This window comes from Leopardus geoffroyi, chromosome B4 (assembly GCF_018350155.1).
Source record: "Leopardus geoffroyi isolate Oge1 chromosome B4, O.geoffroyi_Oge1_pat1.0, whole genome shotgun sequence".
In the NCBI taxonomy this organism is placed as follows: Eukaryota; Metazoa; Chordata; class Mammalia; order Carnivora; family Felidae; genus Leopardus; species Leopardus geoffroyi.
In genome coordinates this window covers 128361880-128382602 of record NC_059341.1, presented here as the reverse complement: position 1 = coordinate 128382602, position 20723 = coordinate 128361880, and the positions used below count along the sequence as shown (strand labels likewise).

Sequence of the window (20723 nt, the reverse complement as noted above, 5' to 3'; positions counted from 1 at the left end):
AGTGTAGGAATACCTGGGGCGCAAACTACTGAGCATCTTTGGAAAGGCGGGGGAGGGAGGGAGGGAGGGAAGGAAGGAAGGAAGGAAGGAAGGAAGGAAGGAAGGAAGGAAGGAAAGAAGGAAGGAAGGAAAGAAGGAAGGAAGGAAAGAAGGCAGGCAAGCAGGGAGGGAAGAGAGCTTAAGTCATTCCTTCTTCTCTATCAATAATTCCCAACCAAGGGAGATTTTGCCCTCCGAGGGACATTTAGCAATGCCTGGAGACATTTTTGGTTGTCACAAGATGGAAATGCTGCTGACGTGTATGGGTAAAGGCCAGGGACATCTTACAATACACAAGACAGCCACCTGCAACAAAGAATTATCCAGCTCAAAATGTCAAGGTGCCAAGGTGGAGAAACCCTGTTTTAGACAGAAACAACTCAAAGATGACCTTTTGTGCAGGGAGCCCCATGGTTCCCTAAAGACAGGTGATAGCAGTGTAGTGTATGATGGTGTGGGTTTCCCAGACCAGACCTCTCCAAAGAAGCTTCACCTTCACACTCCCTTTTAGTCAGCACAGTAGCATTGGGACAAGGACACGGCAGGGACCTTCTCCCCCATTCTTACCTGACAAAGACACTGAGTCTGAAATTCCTGTGATTTCCCCAAGATCGCACAGCTGAATGTTCCAAGAATGGAATTGGACCTGGGTCTCTCTTAGCCCATGCTGTGTGATTTTGCAACACAACCCCACATAATAAATGTGTCCCCTGGCTTGTACCAGTAACCCAGCAGAGGCCTAGAGTCTGTTGAAATCCTGAAGGGCTGGACCAAGCCTATTGTAAAAGTACTCAGGATTTGTTTTAGTTAAGTATGGAAAGATGACAGAAATAACTTACATGAAAGATGAAGTTCATTGTGTTCATAGTCCCCTAAAAGCAGGAGGCATAGCTTGCCATGTTTGGGGACCACATGAGGAAGCACCATGGCCAATCAGGAGGCAGAGGGAGCTAGGCGAAAATGTGGGCAAGAGCCTTTATTATGGATTTGCAGGAAGGAAAGGGCTAGCAGGGCAAGCAGCCTTAGGACTGACTAGTTGGAATAATTTCAGCAGGCTCTAGGGTGTAGGGGGCTGTCCCTGGTTGTCTGGAACCTAGCCTTTGTTGGTCTTCGAGCAGGGGGATAGTGGCCTGGAGTGTGAGAACCTGGTATAGGGCAGGTAGTTAACCCACGGGCTCTGGATTGGTTTCGGCTTGCATTTGAAAGACACTGTCTATGGAGAATTGTTTACCATCTCTAGGAATTGGCTAACTGGGAGAGGCAGTCTTTCCAGGGTCAGCAAGTCCTCAAGATGTGAATACATCAGAATATAGAAAATAAGACATGGCTAATACACCTGTCTAAGTCCCAAGCCTCATCGTGCTGTAGTTTTTTTCATAGTATTTATTTTATTTGAATTATTTTTAACGTTTATTTATTATTGAGAGAGAGACAGAGCATGAGCAGGAGAGGGGCAGAGAGAGGCGGAGACACAGAACCCAAAGTAGTCTCCAGGCCCTGAGCTATCAGCACAGAGCCCAACTCGGGGCTCAAACTCACAAACCATGAGATCATGACCTGAGCCAAAGTCGGACGCTTAACTGACTGAGCCACCCAGGCGCCCCTTTTTAATAGTCTTTTAAAAACAAACTCTTTTATTTCCAATTAAATCTTATATAAAACCCCCAAATTTAAGCAAATTAAAACATAAAAATTACTGCTCTGTTTGATTCATAGCTGGAAAACCCTGAATCCTTTGAACCTCCAGAAGGTGACTAAGGCCCCTCCTTAGACTGCCTCTTTGGAGGTAATTCTCCTGCTGTCATCCTACCATGACCTCCAGGCCTGCTGTTCCCCTTGTCTCAGGTACTGCTATGGGTTGCAAGAAGCCTAGTGAAGTAGCTAAGAGCAGGGACCCTGGAGCCAGACTACTTGTGTTCACCTGGTCTGTAACCTCCCAGCTGTGTGACCTTGGGAACTACATGTAATCTCATTGCACCACAATGCTCCCAGGTATAAAGTGGGCATAATAATTAGACGACCTTCCTTAAGTGGTTACTGCCCTTCGAACAGTGCCTGGCACATAGGAAGTGCTTAAAAACTATGATACATTTTAATCCTAATATAAGTATAATTAATGATATGAAATCATAAATATCATTATTATATTGCCACCGGAAATACCAATTGTATTCATACAGCTACCTCATCTAGTCCTATTACAGTTACTTTTGTTGGTGCTTCTCCAAAGACTACAATCACTGATTCTTCTACTTTAGCCTTTGTTGCTGCTGCTTCTCCTACTTTTGTTCCTACTGGGATAAACCATTTTCATAAACCATTGGACATTACTATCGCCAAGTGAAAGTAATGTCAGCCAGGTTCTTAGAGTTAAAGCAGGTGTGAAGGTGTAGAAAAAGACATGAGCCATCACTGCTGGGCCACCACGGACACACTCATCCTGTTTCCCTTCTACCTTTGTCTGTATTCTCCTTGCTGTTGGTTTAGGGGGAGTTATTTATGAAGTCATGTGGGCCACCGATGAGGTTGTATGTGTGATTCTAAGCTTATGAGGTGTTTTCCCTGAGCCTGCAAAGTCAGAAATGACCCATTAAAATTCTTGGTAGTGCCTGACATGTGTGTGAGTGCCATTGTGAGTCAGCAGCTCAGAGGGCCACTCTGCTCCCTGGAAGTGGGCAGAGAACCCTCCTTGCCTTGGCTTCTTGACCTGGAAATGCCTTGACTGCAGGTGGCTCTTTTCCCTGACACTGTCCCTTGCACTCCCCATTTGGGGATTCGGTTCAGATTGGCTCTGAGCCTTATCTGGATCATGCTGTCTTGGAACTACTGTGGCCTCTTGGGAAGACAATGATCATCTGAGAAGATGAACTTGGCCTCTAGAAACAAGAGTCCCTATTGAGGAAAAGGAATCAAGGAACAGCTCCTTTGCAAGGAGAAAGTGGCCCTTGGGCTCCCCCTTTCCTGAGCCCTGCCTTAATTTGGAGATATTTCACAGTGGAGTTTTGAAGGGGTGACTGGTTCATACCAAGCTGCCTTAAATGCTTGGAGTAGAAGCCTATGGGGACTTGCAAATCAACCCCGGGAAGAGAAATTAGCTATGTCTTGTCTCAGAACTCCCAAAGCCTGCTCCAAAATAAACACATAAGCTGTGCCGGCAGGGAAAGCTTAGGCCTTTTTTCTTCTTCATTTTAGAAACTCCATGTGTGCATTATTTTAAATAGGCGCCAGCACACGAGGCCCTTTTAACAAGATTGAAAACAGATGGGGCCTCAGGCTGTTCAGTAGCTCTCAGAAACGAACATGGGAAGTGCTAAGCCATCTCGTGTCCAGGCGACGTTCATCTTCTTCTTGAAGCACAAGTCCGCCAGGCCTCTCCTGCACAGGGAAAACGAATCTGCTTCCTGCGTCAGGTCTGTCAGCCAGGGGAAGGAAATCTCTCCTTTCACTGCATTTACCCGTGTTTGCATTTACTTAACCCTTTGGCAGCTTGGGAGAAAGGAGGATGGGGCTACCCTTGGAGGCCCCATGCCTCTGGAGCTGGGAGCTTTGGGTTTACCTTCCTTACTATAAATGGGATGATGACCTTTCATGGTTCACATCTCTCTGAAGGCTCCCAGGCTCACTCCAAGTATTAGCCAGAGGCCTTCCCACAGCTATAGGCCCTTCGTGGTTAGACTTCTCTGGCATTCTTCCTACCCTTACCTGCCTTGTCTTCCTTGCTTACTCTGAGCTAGGCATGCTGACCTTCTCACTGTTCTCTAAAATGCAGTGACAGAAAACAAGTGTTGGGGAGGTTGGGGAGAGATTGGAACCCTGCATGCCTTGCTGGTGGAATGTAAAATGGCACAGCCGCTGTGGAAACCAGTGTGGCAGTTCCTCAAGTTAAACACAGAATTACCTTATGACCAAGCAGTCCCACTTCTAGGTATATGCCCCAAAGAACTGAAAGCAGGGACTCAAACAGATGTTTTTAAATCCATGCTCACAGTGGCATTATTCCCAACAGCCAACAGATAGAAGTAACCTAATGTTGACAGACGAATGTGTAGACAGAATGTGGTCTATCCATACAATGGAGTATCAGCCTTAAAATGGAAGGAAATTCTGACAAATGCTACAACATGGACAAACCCTGAAACCATGCTCAGTGAATTAAGCCAGACATAAAAAGACAAATACTGTATGATTCCACTTATATGAGGTCCCTAGAGTAGTCAGATGCAAAGACACAGGAAGTAGGATGGTAGCTACCAGGAGAAAGGGGACTGGGGAGTTCTTGTTTCACGGGTATACAGCTTTTGTTGGGAATGATGAAAAAGTTCTGGGGGTGGATGGTGGTGATGGTGGTACAACAATGTGAATATACTTAATGCGTCTGAGCTATCCGCTTAAAAAACAGTTAAAATGGTAAATTTTATGTTTGGGTACGTTTTACCACGATGAAAGCAAACTTTAAAAAACAAGTGAGCGCACTCTGCCTCATGGCCTTTGCCCTTGCTGTTCTCTTGGTCTGGAACTCCCTTCCCCAAGGTGTCCTCACTGTATTCCTCACTGAGGTTCTTTGTGCCAGTGTCACCTCCCACCTCCTCAGCAATGCTTGGCCACTCTCCCTAAAGTGACACTCCCCCCCCCCCCGCCTCCATGCACACTTCTCAGTCACTCTGTATCTCTTCACCAGCTTCATTCTCCTTCACAGCATTTAGCACCCTGAGTCCTAAAATGCTGATCTTCCCAAAGTATCTGGCACCAAGCTGGAGGTGCCTTAGAACAGCAGGGCCTCTGTCTCCAGGGTTCAAACGTCACTGTGTGTCCGGGGGCCCCCGTAGGAGGAAGTGGCAGGTCCTCATCTCTGGGTGCAGACTGGATTAACTAAGAGAAGGTGAGACACAGGGAGACAGCTGGGAGGCAACTCTGGGGAGAGAAGGGGAGCAATGGGTAGGAAAAGAAGGTTGAATGCTCTTTTCTTTTAATAAAGTTTATTCATGTATTATTTCTGAGAGAGAGAGAGAGAGTGTGTGCACAAGTGGAAGAGGGGCAGAGAGAGAGGGAGAAACAGAACCCAAAGTAGGCTCCAGGCTCCGAGCTGTCAGCACAGAGCCCAATGCGGGGCTTGAACTCATGAACCGTGAAATCATGACCTGAGCTGAAGTTGGACACTTAACTGACTGAGTTACCCACGCGCCTCTGAATGCTCTTTTAATTTCTATAACCCTGAAAATGGTTTTGTACCTTCCAAATGAAAAAAAAAAAAAAAGTGCATGAAGGCAGGATAAGAGCATTTGGATTTCTCAGAGCTTTGATGGATAAGACGTTCCTGCCATCACATTACAAGTTTCAATTTGGAGAAAGAAACTATAGAAATTAAATGCCATCAGCCTACTTAAGTTCTTTCAGTGTCTCCCCTGGGTTGTTCAGGGTCATGTGTGCTATGACGTGTCAGCTCTTCTGACCCCAGACAGCCCCTTCCGGAGCTCCAGCCATCCAGTTTCACACATGCCTGTGATACAACTGGACACAGCAGCTGCCCAGCAGTGGCCTTTGCTTCCACATCCCAGTCTCCAAGTCCCCAAACTGTCCATCGTCCCTCTGGAGAAATGTGGGGAGACTTTCACACCTGGTTTGCTTAATCCTATAAACACACTTCTCTGAACATTCAGCCAAATAGTGTTCAAACGTGTGGAGCCAGCTCGGCCAGAAAGAGAAGTGGATGTCAAGCAGACATTAACCATAATTTTTTTTCTGTGTAGTTAAGGTGTGGTCTTAAAATTTCTGAATGTTTGCCCCGATCTGTTGTAGGTAGGAAAAGTTTGTTGCAGGTGGCAAAATTCTTTCCTAGGTCTCTCAACCTTAAAAGCTTTGGAGGCTATGGTGGTCCCACCATTTTGTCCCCCTAAAGGCTTTCCCTGCCTTTCCTTCCCTTCTCTGCCTTTCCCTTCCCTTTCCCTTTCCCTTCCCTCCTCTCCTTCCTCATTTCCTTTCTTCCTCCAAGACATTATCAAAAGCTCTCCTCACCCTTGAAGCTGACCTGACAGAGGGAAAAGGACAATGGAAGCAAAGGATGTTTTTCTTTGATTCTCAGTTGCTGTTGTTTCTTGTGGGTACAGCTTCCTGGGGAATCTGAGCAGGAAGGGGTGACTGTCAGGACAGAACTAGGGCATGCCTCCGTGCTCTGGCTTAATCTCTACCAAATGTACATCTAGGCTCTGGAGAACAAAACCTGGCTGTTAAAAAAATTCCTTAAAGATGAGAGTGCCACATTTATTGGTGATTTTTTGCAAACTTGGCTTCTTGAGTTCTCTCATTGCCAAATGTGATGGTGGTGGTGGTGATAATGTTGGATCTTCATCATGATCTTCATTGGCAATGTGAAGATGATGATGTTGCTGAGGAGGATGGTGATGGTACTAACATCTTAACCCTCTCATCCAGAATAAAATCCTTATCATGATGGATCCACTGTCCCCTCTCTGACCTCATCTCCTTCCACTCACTCCTCACCAGCTCCTTTACAGCCACACTGCCTTCTTTGCTGTTCTTTGAGCTCTGCACATATACTCCAGCCTCAGGGCCTTCTTCCTTGCTGTTCCCTCTGCCTGCAAAGCCTTTCCCTCTCTTACTGTATGATTTGCTCCCTCACTTTGCTTATAACACTGATAAGTGCCACCTTCCCCTGATCCCCCGCCCCCTTATTTGACATAACACCTCCCAGCACTTTGTCCTCTTACCAGAAGCTATGTTTCCTCCCCTGATATATTGTTTATTGTTAATGGTCTGTCTCCCTACTAAATACAAGTCCCATAAGAACAGGGAATTTTGCTCCATTTGCTGCTATGACATCAGTCCCTGTCCTTGACATAGTAGTTGTTAAGTGAATGAATGAATGGGTGAATAGAGTCAGGGTCATAGCTCTCTTGCTCAGTAATTTTGTGATCTTGGCTGAGTCATTTGTTCTCTCTGCTCTTCAGTTTTCTTGTCGGCTGATGAATATGCTAATACTTAACCCTCTTACCAAGAGGTTGTTGTAATGATCCAATTAAATACCGTGATAGGTAACATTCATTATGTACTTATTTTCACTTGCATGCCTTGCTAAGGGCTTTTATTTTATTTATTTATTTTTGAGTAAGACCTTTTAAAAAAATTGTTTATTATTTATTTTGAGAGAAAGAGAGAGAGAGAACCAGTTTGGGAGGTGCAGAGAGAAAGGGGGACAGAGGATCTGAATTGGTCTCTGTGCTGACAGCAGATAGCCCAATACTGGGCTTGAACCCACAAACTGTGAGATCATGACTTGAGCCCAAGTCACACACTTAACTGACTGAGCCACCCAGGCACCCCATTGAGTACAGGCTTTTAAACTGATTAATTCATTTAATGCTCACATCCACCCTCGGAAGGCACCATTCTTAGCCTCATTTTACAGATGTGAACTAAGGCATAGAAAGGCTAACCTGCCTAGAGTTGTACAGCAAGTGAGACGTAGAGCTCAGATTCAAACTTGTAGTCTGGTTCTGAAAACCACTCTATACCAAACTCTTTGTAAACTGCAAATCACTGTTGATGATTTGTTTTGTTTTGTTTTTAAAATGTGGCTAACTCCACCTAATTTTGGATTTTCCATTACTTGAACATTTAAGAATGTAGTTTTGTCATTGCAATCTTTTTCTATATTTTTATATTTGTTTTGACATGTTTTTATGTATTTATCGCTCCCTGCCCTGCCTTTGTGCGTGCACGCGTGTGCGCACACACACACACACACACACACACACACACACACGAGTATTATGTTTTGATGAGCAGAATATGTCTTTGCGTCTACCTGTCATAGCTGGGTGCTCGGCACAGCCTGACCCAGTGGCCCGGGCCTTCACTGAGCACTGCTCCTGAGTGAGATTTCCTTGTCTGTAAGGGGCCACTCAGAGAGTCTGCAGACTCTCAAAGCCTCTTTTGTCTGCAAGGTGAATCTGAACCGGTGGAAAAGACTTCAGATGCCAGCCAAGGAAGTCACTGAGCCCACGGGGCCCTCAGAACTAAAAACACAGCCTGTGCCGGGAAATCTACAGGAAGCAGTTCTTGCCGACAGCAGGCCTTGGGCCACCTGCCAAGTGTTTGCAGCAGCGGGGTATTTGGAAGAGGCAGAGTGGTGAAGGAGGGGTAGGGGCCCGTGGGCTTTGCTGACGGATGCCGCACACTGATGTGGGAAGGTATGAAAACAAGGGAGGTCGCAGCACAAGGAAAGCCCAAGGCTGGCCAAGTCGCCCTTTAATTGACCCAGCTCTGTGAATTATAACATGCATCATCTCCAGCGAGCCACTTGGTGCCATGTGGAAGGTATCGACCTGGGTTTGGGTCCCAGCTGACGTAATTACCAGGTTGTAACTTTGGGAAAGGTCATTTGCCTCCCTGGGCTCACCTTGGACACCTACAATAGGCATTCACGTATTTGAGCATTGTGCTGTAATGCAAGGTACTGGTTGGATGCTGAGATAGAGCCATGAACAAAACAGACATCCCTGCCCCCTGGAACTTCTATTCTGGTGAGAGAGCTGGACCATTAAATATTAAATTGGGATGGATGTAAATCATGTCATATGCGGACAAATGTACAGTTTTGTCAGTGGGGATGAGTTCAAGCAAGGAAACAGGACAGGGAGTACAGCAGGTGCTCTGTGAGGAGGTGCTACTGGGGGCTCCACTGAGCAAAGCTATGAGTGGAGTGAGGAAGGTGGCCTTGCTGCCTTCTCCAGGAAGCTCTAGAGGTTTGGGGACTGGAGCAAGCCCAGAGCTTGCTCACTGTGTTTGACAATGGAAAGGAGGCCAGTGTGGGGCACAGGGGATGGTGTCAAAGAGGTCATCACTTCATCAGTGTCTAAATCATACAGGACGTTAGAGGCCAGGCAGGGCTTAGGTTTTCTGTATTTAGTGCTACTTTATTAGTATTGTTGTTGTTGTTTGTCCTTCTAATGAACCTCTTAGACCCTGAGAGACTCTGTGAAAGAACTTAAGACGTGAAGATCACAGCACTTGCAGAATGTTGATTTTTTTTTTTAAAGAATTTGTTAATGACACAGTTTTGTTCCCAAGAGTAAACATAACAGTCTGTTAGGGATTAGAGTGGAATTTTGATGATAACTTGCTGGAGGATGCAGGAATGCCCTAATCCTACCTTGAAAATCACTACCAGCACCCCTGTTCTAGGTTCCTAAGGTAGCCAAATACACAGGAAGGAATAGCAAATAAGAGTAGAAACACCACTGAGCGTTAGCCAGCCTAGGTCCCCCAGCCCGAGGGCAGGGCTCTCTGCCAGAGCTGGCGTGAGTCCTGTAGATTTGTGGATGTTACTTACTAAATATGTGGCTGTTATCACTAAACAGTTCCAAGGTACAACAAACACGATTATGAAAAGAGAGAGCAGGACATCTGGGGCTTCTGAGAATCCGAACCGATGGTTGCCAACTCATGGAAGAGAGAGCAGCAGAGGGAAAGATGGGTGCTGAGATGAACCCCTTTGAGGAGCTACAGGCAAGGGAGGAAGTTGACATGATGACCATGCAGACCAGCAGGCACTCAGCTACAGAGAAGCCAGAATCCCACACCGTTGCCTGCCTTTTCAGCCTAGCAGTGACCCTGCCTGCTGTCAACTGTAGCATTGTGATGTCCTGACCCATAGGTTAACAGTTCCTCTTTATGGGGTGTAATGGGAAAGGTTGGAGAACAAGGCTGAGTGTCAGAAGTTGACCTAGCATTGGAAAAGGTACTGGATGGAGACTGCCCACCTTCTCCTATACACTCAGTATCTGTCTGTCTGTCTCTTTCTCTCTCTCTCTCTCTTCTCCTGAAAAATCTATGGAATACCTAAGGCTGTACTAGGGGGCACACTCTCAGGGTTTAAGAGTACAGTCTGGGCCAGATAGATTTCACAAACTGACAGGAATTTCTAGTATCTTATCAGCCACCCTCGGATTCCAGAACAGTCTGTCTGCCAGCATCTTGCCTTTCTCAGGACTCCGGACAACATCTTTTTGTGTCGAAATCCTCCTTTAGTCAGGCTTCATGGTCAAGGCAGATAGCTGCTACCTTCACATTCCCACACATTCTTGGTTTCTTGGGTACATTCTTGTCAGTCATCCAAATCCAAGCCCCATTTTCAGTTTCTTTCCCATTGATCTGTTGACCTAATAGCATTCTTCAGCTTATCGTAATTATGATTACAATCACCATTTCCATTCTGTCATCAGATGTCATTATCATCACAAATGCAATTACTAGTAACTAAACATGAATACCCCATGCTTTCAGTAATATTATCTACTTGGCATCACATGCTCGCCAGGTGCCAGTTCCAGTGACAATGCAGCCAAAGACCCTACAGGAAACTGAATGCATTCCATCCTGTGTGTGTGTGTGTGTGTGTGTGTGTGTGTGTGTGTGTGTATGCACGCACCTGCGTGCATTTGTGTTTTGGAACTGGATGTGAGTTTAATTATAAAAAGGTGCTTCTATTGCCTTCTGATCTAGGGGGCTGTAGAGGACATTTTGTTAGTGGATATGATTCCAGCCATATCTAGTACCTATAACAGCTTGGAAATTAGAAAATTCTGCAGAAATATTTGTTGTTAAATATGTAACCACTCCCCTCATCTGCAGCCTTTCCTGTTTCCCAGTAGCCCTCCAGAAACATTAATGCCTAGAGCCTGTGAAAGTGATACTCAAAAGGGACTCTGTAGATGCGACTGTAGTTATGTACCTTAAGATAGGGAGAGTGACCCTGGTTATCCAGGTGAGCCCACACAAGCCCTTAAAAACTGAATTTACTCTGGGTGGAGAAAGAAATGTGGCAGGAGAGGAAGTTAAAAATGTTTAAAGAATAAGAAGGATTTAATGTGCCATTACTAGTTTGGAGATGGAGAGTCCTATGTGATGCTGAACGCAGGTGCCCGTAGCTGGCTGGGGGAGGCTTCCAGGGGACACCAGAAAAGACAGGACCTCAGTCCTACAACCACAAAGAGTTGAAGTCTGCCAGCCACCTGTACAGCCAAACTGTATGGAAACAGTTTCTTCCCAGAGTCTTCCAGTAAAAGCTTAGATGCTTAACAACCTTGATTTGGGCCTTGTGAAACCCAGAACAGAGAAACCAGCCGAAGTCACGTGGACTTCTGACCTACAGAGCAGTGAGATAATACACTTGTGTTGTTTGAAGTTATATACCTTGTGGTAATCTGTAATGAAGTAACAGAACTATGAGTAACAGAAGATAAAATGTACCATACAGTGAAATTCATGTTCCTTCACAGGAAGTTCAGGATCCTCCTGGACTGGTCTCTGACCTACCTTTCTAGCTCTTTTTCCTATTCTGTTCCTCCATTAACTCCATGCCCCAGCTACTAAAGACATCTCACCATTCCATTGACCCGATAGCCCTGTATTTTTTACCTGTGCTTTTGTTACTAGCAACTTACATTGGGCCTTTCCCCTCCTCTGTGCCTGGAAACATTCTCCTCAGTTTTGTGGTCTAGTGAATCTGGCAACGGACAGAGTTTCATAAGGCATGCTGCATAGCATGCATAGGTATCTGCTCATCAAAGATAAAAATAACACTTTATTCAACAAATATTTTTGGATACCTACTGTGTACCTAGAACTGTGTATAAAGCAGTGCCCAGCTTTCTAATAAAAATATTAGTGCATGGCATTCCTTTTTTTTTAATTAATTTATTTTGAGAGAGAGAGAGAGGGAGGGAGGGAGGGAGGGAGGGAGGGAAGGGCAGGGAGAGAGGGAGAGAGAGAATCCCAAGCAGAATCTGCACTGTCAGCACAGAGCCCAATGCAGGGCTCATACTCACGACTATGAGATCATGACCTGAGCCCAAACCAAGAGTCAGACACTTAACAGACTGAGCCACCCAGGCACCCCAAAAATAAAAGTAACACTTTATTTAACAAAAATTTTTGGATACCTACTATGTGCCTGAAGCTGAGTATAAAGCAATGAACAGCTTTCTAATAAAAATATTAATGCATAGGATTCATTTTTCATAAGATGTGATGATAGATTTTGCCTTCAGTGATAACTGGGGGACACTAGTTGAGAAAGAAAGATATTGACTCTATTGATTATAACACTTTAATTTACTTTTTCTTCTTTTTTTTTAAGTTTATTCATTTTTTTTCTTGAAAGAAAGAGAGATAGTGAGTGGGCAAGGGGCAGAGAGAGAGGAAGAGAGAGAATCCCAAGCAGGCTCTGCAATGTCAGCCTGATGCAAGGCTCAAACCCATGAACTGTAAGATCATGACCTGAGCCTAAGTCAGATGCTCAATCTACTGAGCCACCTAAGGCTCCCCTTATAACTCTTTCATTTTAAAGTCAAAGAGAATACAAGTGGAGAGTGAGGGGTCTGCTTGCAGTCATTGTTATTGGGTCAAATCCAAGGTTTAGGTCAAATCCAAGGTTTAGGTCCCTGGTCCCCAGACTTAAAGACCAATTCCTTTTCCACTATTCTTTGATTCCTCCATGTACATGTTTTAAAAAGTCACAAATAGGAAAACTCAGATAATCCAGCACTTTCAGGTATCATTGAGGTCAGTGACAAAAACCTCCCATACCAGGTACCAAAAGTAACAAGAGTAACAAAATCCAAAGTCCCTATATGTGCCTCATATTGCAAAAACCTACTTGTCTTTAATGATGTCTAGAGAAAATCTCCCACAAATGTGTAATATGACAGTTTTCCCTTTCAAAACAGAATCTTCACAATCAAAATTACACACAGACTTTTTTTTCTGTTAAAAAGAAGGGAAAGAAATTCTTTAAAATTCCCCCTCATAGCAGCAGACAGGGAAAAAGTAATGCAGATGAGATAGCGGGCTTGAGCTTTCAATAGGGTGTACAGAAGCTCAAATAAAAGATGATGTTTAGACCTGTCCTGAAACCCTAAAGTTCATTTATAAAGCCAAGAGAAATTTATGGGAGCAGGTGAATATGGCAATAGAATTCCACAGGCGCCATTTCTCAGTACAGGTAAGACTCAAAGTCGTGGAAGTGCTTGCTTCTCCATTTATTAGCCTCTCAGCTGGCCTGCCACACTGACAAAGCTGAAGGGGCTGAGATCTTGATTTTTTTTTTTAAACCTTTAAGAGAGGTGGGAATCCCCTGAGGAGCTCTTTGAGAGGTCTGGCCACGATGGTGGATTGCAGTGTGAATCAGAGGATAGAACACATTCTGTTCAACCAATCACATCACTAGGGAAACATTCAATAGGTTTATTCAGGATAGAGCCTTTGAGGTCACCTCGTTGCCCAATGACTGTATTTTGGAGTGGGTTAGTAGGAAAACTTTCGATCTGCTTCAGCAGGTTGAGGAGACAAGAGGTGTGGTCTTGTCTTTGAACCTGTTATCACTGGAACCTAGTTGGGCTGCTTCCCTCTTAGAATATTATACTACTTGATACCAAAACTCACTGTAAAGCTGCAGTAACTGAGACAACTTGGAACAGACTCAAGGATAGACGAATAGATCACATGTGAGGTGACTTGATGTTTGACAAAGGCACCAGCGCAACTCTATTGGGAAAGAAGAGTCTTTTAATAAATAGTGCCAAAGTATTTGAATAACCATATGGAAAAACTGAACCTTGGGTCTTACCTCCGATCTTACACAAAAAACTAAAATTCTAGATGGATTACGGATGTAAATGTGCAAAGACCCAATTTCCAACAAACCCACATTTGTGGGTATCAGGGCTTAGGATGTGGCCATATCTTTGGGGGGAGATAATTCAACCTACTACACTTTCTGTGAGAGTTCTGAGGCTCTTCAAAAACAGCTGCTCTTTGAGATTCTCCTCTCAGTAGAATCACTACCTTGAAGGAGAAGTGCTTGGATACCTCTGAGTTCATTTCCAAGTTTTGTTTATTGAAGTTTCTAAAAAGTAAAATACAGAAGAGAGCCCTTTCTTCACTACCCTCTCTGTACTTGATCCAACAGATGCTGGCTACCCTAACAACCCAGGTATTTGCCTCCTGTAATTACTCATAAACATAACTAGGAAATAATTCTAGACACCTTGCTCTGAACACCATGAACTTCTAACTTGTATATCCAAGGCTGAGTGTGTCTTTTATCCAGATTATCTCTTTCCATTTGGGCAGCAAGACAGCCCCTGGGGCTTGGCCACCTCGAAGTTGGAGATTCTATGATTCAAGATTCTTATTTGCTCCCTTTCTTCAAGTTTTTGGTGCCCAACTGTTCTGTGTTGCAACTTTCTTCTAACATCTTTTTCTCCTCACACTCAAGCAACAACTTTTATTGCTAATTCTTCTTTGTAATCTCGCCAGTGGAGTATCTTAAACATGATGGGACTGAATTTTTAAGACATTAGACTTAATAAACAGGTCATTACCACTATTTACTAACCTGAACTCATTAACAGAGCTCTTTGCTTTTCACCTTGCCACAACATAATGAGGCTATTAATTAAAGCAAGAGACATAAGCACTCTGGGTTTCCTTTAATGCCATCTAGGGAGATGACTAGGTCTTTGGTCATAATTCTGTTAAATGTTTCCAAGGGGATACATTTAAATCACTATGAAATGATATTTCCTTTCCATATAAACTTGGTTTTCTCTTCAAATGGGCTATTTTTAGGTCCCCAAAATTCCCAGTTGTAATCCACCCAGTGCCTTATTCAGCTAAACAGTGGGAGGAGTGGGGTGTAGCAGTCAAAAGCATAGGCTGGAACCGGACTGCCTGGGTTTAAATCCTGGCTCTGCTCCTTACTGTGTGATATTGTGCAAGTTATTCAGTCTCTCTCTGCCTTGTTTTTTTTTTTTTTTTTTTGTTGTTGTTGTTGTTTTCATCTGGACAAGTGTGAGGATTAAATTAATTCATACATGTAAAAAGCTTAGGACAGTATCTGGCACATAGTTGAGTTTTTCATATGTATGAGAAGTTATTTTCATTCATTTAATACAGAGAAATGGTTTTTGGCATTTACTGTGTGTATGGCACAGTTTGTTACTATGCATTTTCTAACATGGGGTTACAAGTTGAACTGTGCCTCCCCAAGATTCACACGTTGAAGCGTTAAGCTCCAGTCCCTTGAATGTGACTTATTTAGAGAGAGGGTCTTTAGAGAGTTACAGTGAGGTCATTAGGGTGGGCTCTGGTGCAGTATGACTGGTTTTCTTATAAAAAGGGGGTCTTTGGATACAGAGACACGTGTAGAAGGAAGACAGTGTGATAAGACATAGGGAGAAGGTGGCCATCTGCAAGCCAAGGATAGAAACCTGAAACAGATTTTACCTCATAGCCTTCAAAGGAACCCACCCTACCAACACCTTGAGTTTGGTCTTCTAGCCTCCAGAACTGTGGGAAAGGAAATTTCTGCTGTCTAATCCACCGAGTGCTGGTACTTTGTTATGGCCACCTTAGGAAACTAATACAGATGGTTATAGTACCATGGAATCACTATCCCCAGGGAGTATATAATCTGGCAGGAGGGATATCTTCCATAGGACTCTGGTCACAAGCAAAAGAAATGTAGCAGATCTTGCTTAAGCAAATAAGAAAAAAAAGAAGATGAGTTTATAAAGATATGGAGGTATTGCATAACACCCAAGGACAGGATTGTAGCTGGCACATAAACATCAAGAGTGCTCCCCACCTCTTGCCTCTCTGCCCCTCTCTTAGTGACTGTGACATCCACCCACCCCCACCAGTCCCCTTGTGTTCTATACTTTCCCAATCTAGATGGCAGAAAACATGGTCTTCAGTTGTACTCAGGTTCTATGTATTAAATACAGCCCCTAGAAGGAAACTGCATGAATCACTCAGCAGTTCCAAATTCTAATACAAGGGGACCTTATTCCTCCACCCTGGGTCAGGTGCCAACCCCATCAGCTGTGACTGAGGGAGCATTATTTCAGTGCACAGACATGGTGCTTCTACTGTAACCATGTAGGGGGGTGAGGGGAAGGGCCATGACCAAAAGAGGTAAGAGTGGGCAGAAGACGAGGAAGGCTCCATTAACAGTGATAAGTGATCACACACCTGAAGCTGGAGAAATCTAGGGAAAATGTCATACTGAACAGCCTCTGGCCTTGTACAGTGCTGAAGCTAAAGTTACTTCTTCCACTTTCAAGGAAGTAGAAATTAGAAATGGTTAAAAGCATAGGTGCTTGAATCAGAGACATGTAGGTTTCAATCCAGCTTGGCCTTTTATTAATTATGGGACGTGGCACCATGCCTCTACACCTCAGATTACTCACGTTTCAGAAAAGGAAGTAAATAATATCACCAACTTCCTAAGTTTCGGGCAAAGTATAAATGTGTACTTGGCACATAGAAGTACCCAATAAATGTTAGCAGTTTTTAGCATCGTTAGTTTTTGATGAATCCCTTTTTGTTTTCCTTTCTCCTTCAGGCTGAATTCTCAGAGTTGAACCTAGCTGCCTATGTTACTGGGGGCTGTATGGTGGACATGCAAGTCCTGAGAAATGGGACCAAGGTTGTGAGGTAAGGAGCACTGAGATACAGAAAACCGTCATTTGAGAGGCGTGTGTGGGATATCCACAGAGCTACCCTCTGTCTGTTGCCTCTGACCCAACTCCTGCACTCCATGTACTTTTACATACCAAGGATTACTTCCAAAGGGTTTTAGGTATCGTTGCGATATGAGCCCTGGGCTTGCAGAGAAAAGACCAGGTTCCATTTCTGTCTTTGTGACTCTATTTGGGTGTATTACTTAGTCCTTCTTACCCTCTGTTTCTCATCTGCAGCGGGCTGATTGCAGCACTCAAGTAAGAGTCATGTATGTGAGAGTGAGTGCCCTCTTTCTTCTAAAGCACCATAAAATGTCAGGGTTTATTAGAATGAGCTACTGCTTGCTTCCAGCATATGGCAGCCTAAATGTTCAAAGCCTCCCCTCTCAGGACATCAAACCTAAAAGTACTGGATATAACATTTTCCAAAGAATCTGTTTAGAATGTATGCTGAACTTGAGGGGGAGTGAGGGAATTCTTCGTTAGCTGAGAAAAGTCAAGAAAGTGCAAATCCACAGAAGAGATAAAGTGTTGTATTAATATACTTCTATCTAGTTAAGCAACCAGAGTAACACAGATCAGGTCTTGTGAGGGTTCAGCTGGGGAAGAAATAGGATTCAGATTTGGGGAAGTAGAGAAAACAGGAATAATTTTGAGGAAGAGGTGGCCTTGGTTCTAAGCCTTGTCAGCGGTGGAATATGGGCATTCTGTGCATCGTAAGAGTAGAAAGCAGTCTTTGTAAATGCAGACAGGCAAAAAAAGAGCATGTTTGGGAAATTATGCTAATTCGATTTATTGAGCCATTTTTGTCTTTTTTTGAAAAATGCTTATTTTATTTTTGAGAGAGAGCACACATGTACGAGCAGGGGAGAGGCAGAGAGAGAGGGAGACAGGGGATCTGAAGCTGACTCCATGCTGACAGCAGAGAGCCTGATGTGGGGCTCAAACTCACAAACTGTGAGATCATGACCTGAACTGAAGTCAGATGCTCAACTGACTGAGCCACCCAGGCATCCTAGCCTTATAAAAAAAATTTTTTTTTTAATTTTAGAGAGAGAAAGGAAGAGAGAGACAGCAGAGGAGGGGCAGAGGCAGAAACAGAGAATCCTAAACAGGATCCACACTCAGCATGGAGCCTGATGTGGGGCTTGATCCCACAATCCTAGGATCATGACCTGAGTTGAAATCAAGAGTCAGAAGCTCAACTGACTGAGCTGCCCCAGCACCCCTTATTCAGCCATTATTTACTGAGTACCTACCATGTGCCAAGACATATGTAGCTTTCTGTTTCTAATAATGATGGCCTAGATGATTTAGACCATCTTTTCCACTGAAAACAACTTAAAAACTGGTTTTAAATAATGAGCACCTTGAAAGCCTTCAAAGAGTTGGCATGACAGTAAGGAATTACGAAGAAGAGAATGATGCGGAAATGGAAACCCAGAGAGATGAATGAGTACAAAAGTTACCTTTTTCCTAAGAGTATTTGCTAAGTCTGGCAAATTTAAAAATGGTTTGATAGCCTAGCAGGAGCAAAGGAGAAAGATATGAATGTTCAGGGACACTCAAGGTGGGGAACGTAATGATAGGCTCTCTCCACAATAAGCTGCGACCCAAAAGGACCACATCTTCAAGGTGAATGTGTTTTATAAGTAGATGAGCCCTCACAAGTATTTGCAGCTTGAATTGCAGTTTTATTGATCTTCTGGGAGCCTCAAGCATTAAAATTGGTTTATGGTGATCCCAAACATACTAGAAGTGAAAGGAAATCATATATACAGGGAGGTACTTTCATCCTAGGCTTCAAATAGTTTTTTTTTTTACAATAGCTAGCACATAGTCAAAGATAACCAGGCACAGACACCATGAATGAGAAGAAACAGAAACAATAGACAGTAGAGAAAACCCAGAAAGATATCAGATATTGGACTTATCAGACACCAATTCTTAAAAAAAAAAATACTTATTAAGTAGAAAAAAATCAGGTTTGAAGGTATCTTCCAGAAATAGAAAACAATAAAAAGTGACACAACCATTTTTTTAAGAAACCAAATAGAACTTCTAGAAATGAAAACTACAATCACTAAAATTATTGGATGTGTTCTATTTAGCAGCATATTACACACGACTGAAAAGGTGCTAATGAAGTGAAAGGTAGAGCTGAAGACATTATCCTAAATAAAGCACAAAGAGAAAAAGCTTAGAAATGCAGAACAGTTGATTAGATTTTGTGAGAAAGTAACATTTAAACAGACTCTTGACAAGAGAATGGAGCAGAGGCAGCATTTTAAGAAACGATGGTTGTGAATCTTTCAGAAAGATACCAAACCACCAAAACCAGAAGCTTAACAGATTTCAAGCAGGATTGATAAAAAGAATTATACACCAACACGCAATAGTGTCAGTACAAAAAGATGAAGAAAAACATCCTTAAAATAGCGAGAGAAAAAGGCTGATTAATTTTATTGGAGTAACAGACTGACGGATCACAGGCCACAGTAGTAGAATGACATCTTCAAGGTTCCAGAAGAAACTAATTGCCAAGCTCTAATTCCATCTTCAGGGAAAATTTTTTTTATGAATAAGGGCAAAATAAAAACATTTACATAAAATGTTTTTACATAAAATTTTTTTTACAAATTTTTTACTTAAAACATTTACATAACATTACATAAAATAAAAACATTTAGTGAGGAGAATACCCTTACTAAGGAAGATTGTAAAGAATATGCTTTAGGCAAAAAGACAATGATTCCAGAATAACATAGAGCTGCAAGAAGATATGTAAGACAAAGAAGGTGGTAAATGTTAATAAACACTGTCTCCAAATAATAATAATAACACCTTATAGATTTAAAAAATACATGAAGAATTAAAATGCATGATAGTAAGATAGTAGTGGTTGGGAAGAAATGGAATTAAGGTGTCCTGAAGTTTTTGTATTGTCAGGGAGGTAAGTAAATGTATTGATTAATAACAGGCTTTAAAAAGTCAGAGATGCATGAGGTAATTTCTAGGGTAATTACTAAAAAAAAAAAAAAAAAAAAAAAAAAAAGAATGTAGTAAAACTTAAAAGCTACAAGAGAGGGAAAAAAATAGTAAAAGACATGAAAGGAGAGAAAAACCAACATCGAATGGATATTACAAATAAAATAAGGTGGTAGATTTACATCCAAATGTATAAGAAGACTGATAATCATTCTAAATGACTTGCACAGTAGTACTGGTTATTAAAATGTTGAAAATTTTCTATACAAGTTGGTAAATAGCTTCTGCCCTGAGGCAAATGAATGCCCTCAGCTACTCATAACCCATGGAGAGGCATGACCATTGGATTGCTCTTTTGTCCCCCAGTTCACCAGACTTCTGTCCCCCAGCCCATATCCTTTGTTCTTCCCGTAGTCAGAGAGTGCCCAAACATTGTAGGGGATGCACACCTTGGGAAGCAATGGTGGAACCCCAGAGAGAATGTGCCTGGTTTCCTCTGTCCCTTCAAAGCTGTAAATGCCTATGAGTCCAGTGGAGTCGCCCTCTCATGGTCACTTGTGAGAACTACAACCTCCACAAAGTAGAGCTATGAGTTGTTAAGTATTTATCATCACCAATATATATCATTACTTGCATTAAGTGTAAAAGGACTGAACGCTCTACTTTACAGAGCATCTACATTGAATTTTTCAGAGTAGATTTTTAAAAATCCAGCTATATTTTATTCAAGATACTCATCCAAAACATAACAATATAGAAAGTTTGAAAGCCATATGTATATATATGGCTACTGGTCAAAAGAAAGCTAGCTTATGTAGCTTACTAATATCAGGGGGAAAATAGACTTCCAGGTAAAAAGCATTCCTAGGGAAAAGAAGATAATTCATTATGATAAATATATGGAAAAGATAAAGATTCTAAATTTATAAGCACCAAACAAAACTGCCTCAAACTATACTTCAAAAATTATCAAAATTATTTGTGCTTCTGTCCTGCTTCTTTATCTGGAAAAGGAACCAAATTGTCTTATTTTGTAATACATAGAAATGAGAACGTCCATCCCATTAGTCTTCAAATTTGGGTACAGATGAGAATCACCTGGGAAATGTTTTAAAATCCTGATGGCCAGGAAATATGCAAGACCAATTTCAT

General features: G+C 42.8%; 1 protein-coding gene across 2 annotated transcripts in view; it reads left to right on the top strand.

Annotated features, from left to right (window-relative positions):
• Nucleotides 1-20723, top strand: part of SYN3 (synapsin III) — a 465355-nt gene that overhangs the window by 76645 nt on the left and 367987 nt on the right. For both annotated transcript variants that reach the window (XM_045463689.1, XM_045463690.1), the window contains exon 4: nucleotides 16466-16557. In XM_045463689.1, coding sequence (XP_045319645.1) covers nucleotides 16466-16557 — 92 coding nt within the window. The remainder of the gene's footprint in view (nucleotides 1-16465; nucleotides 16558-20723) is intronic.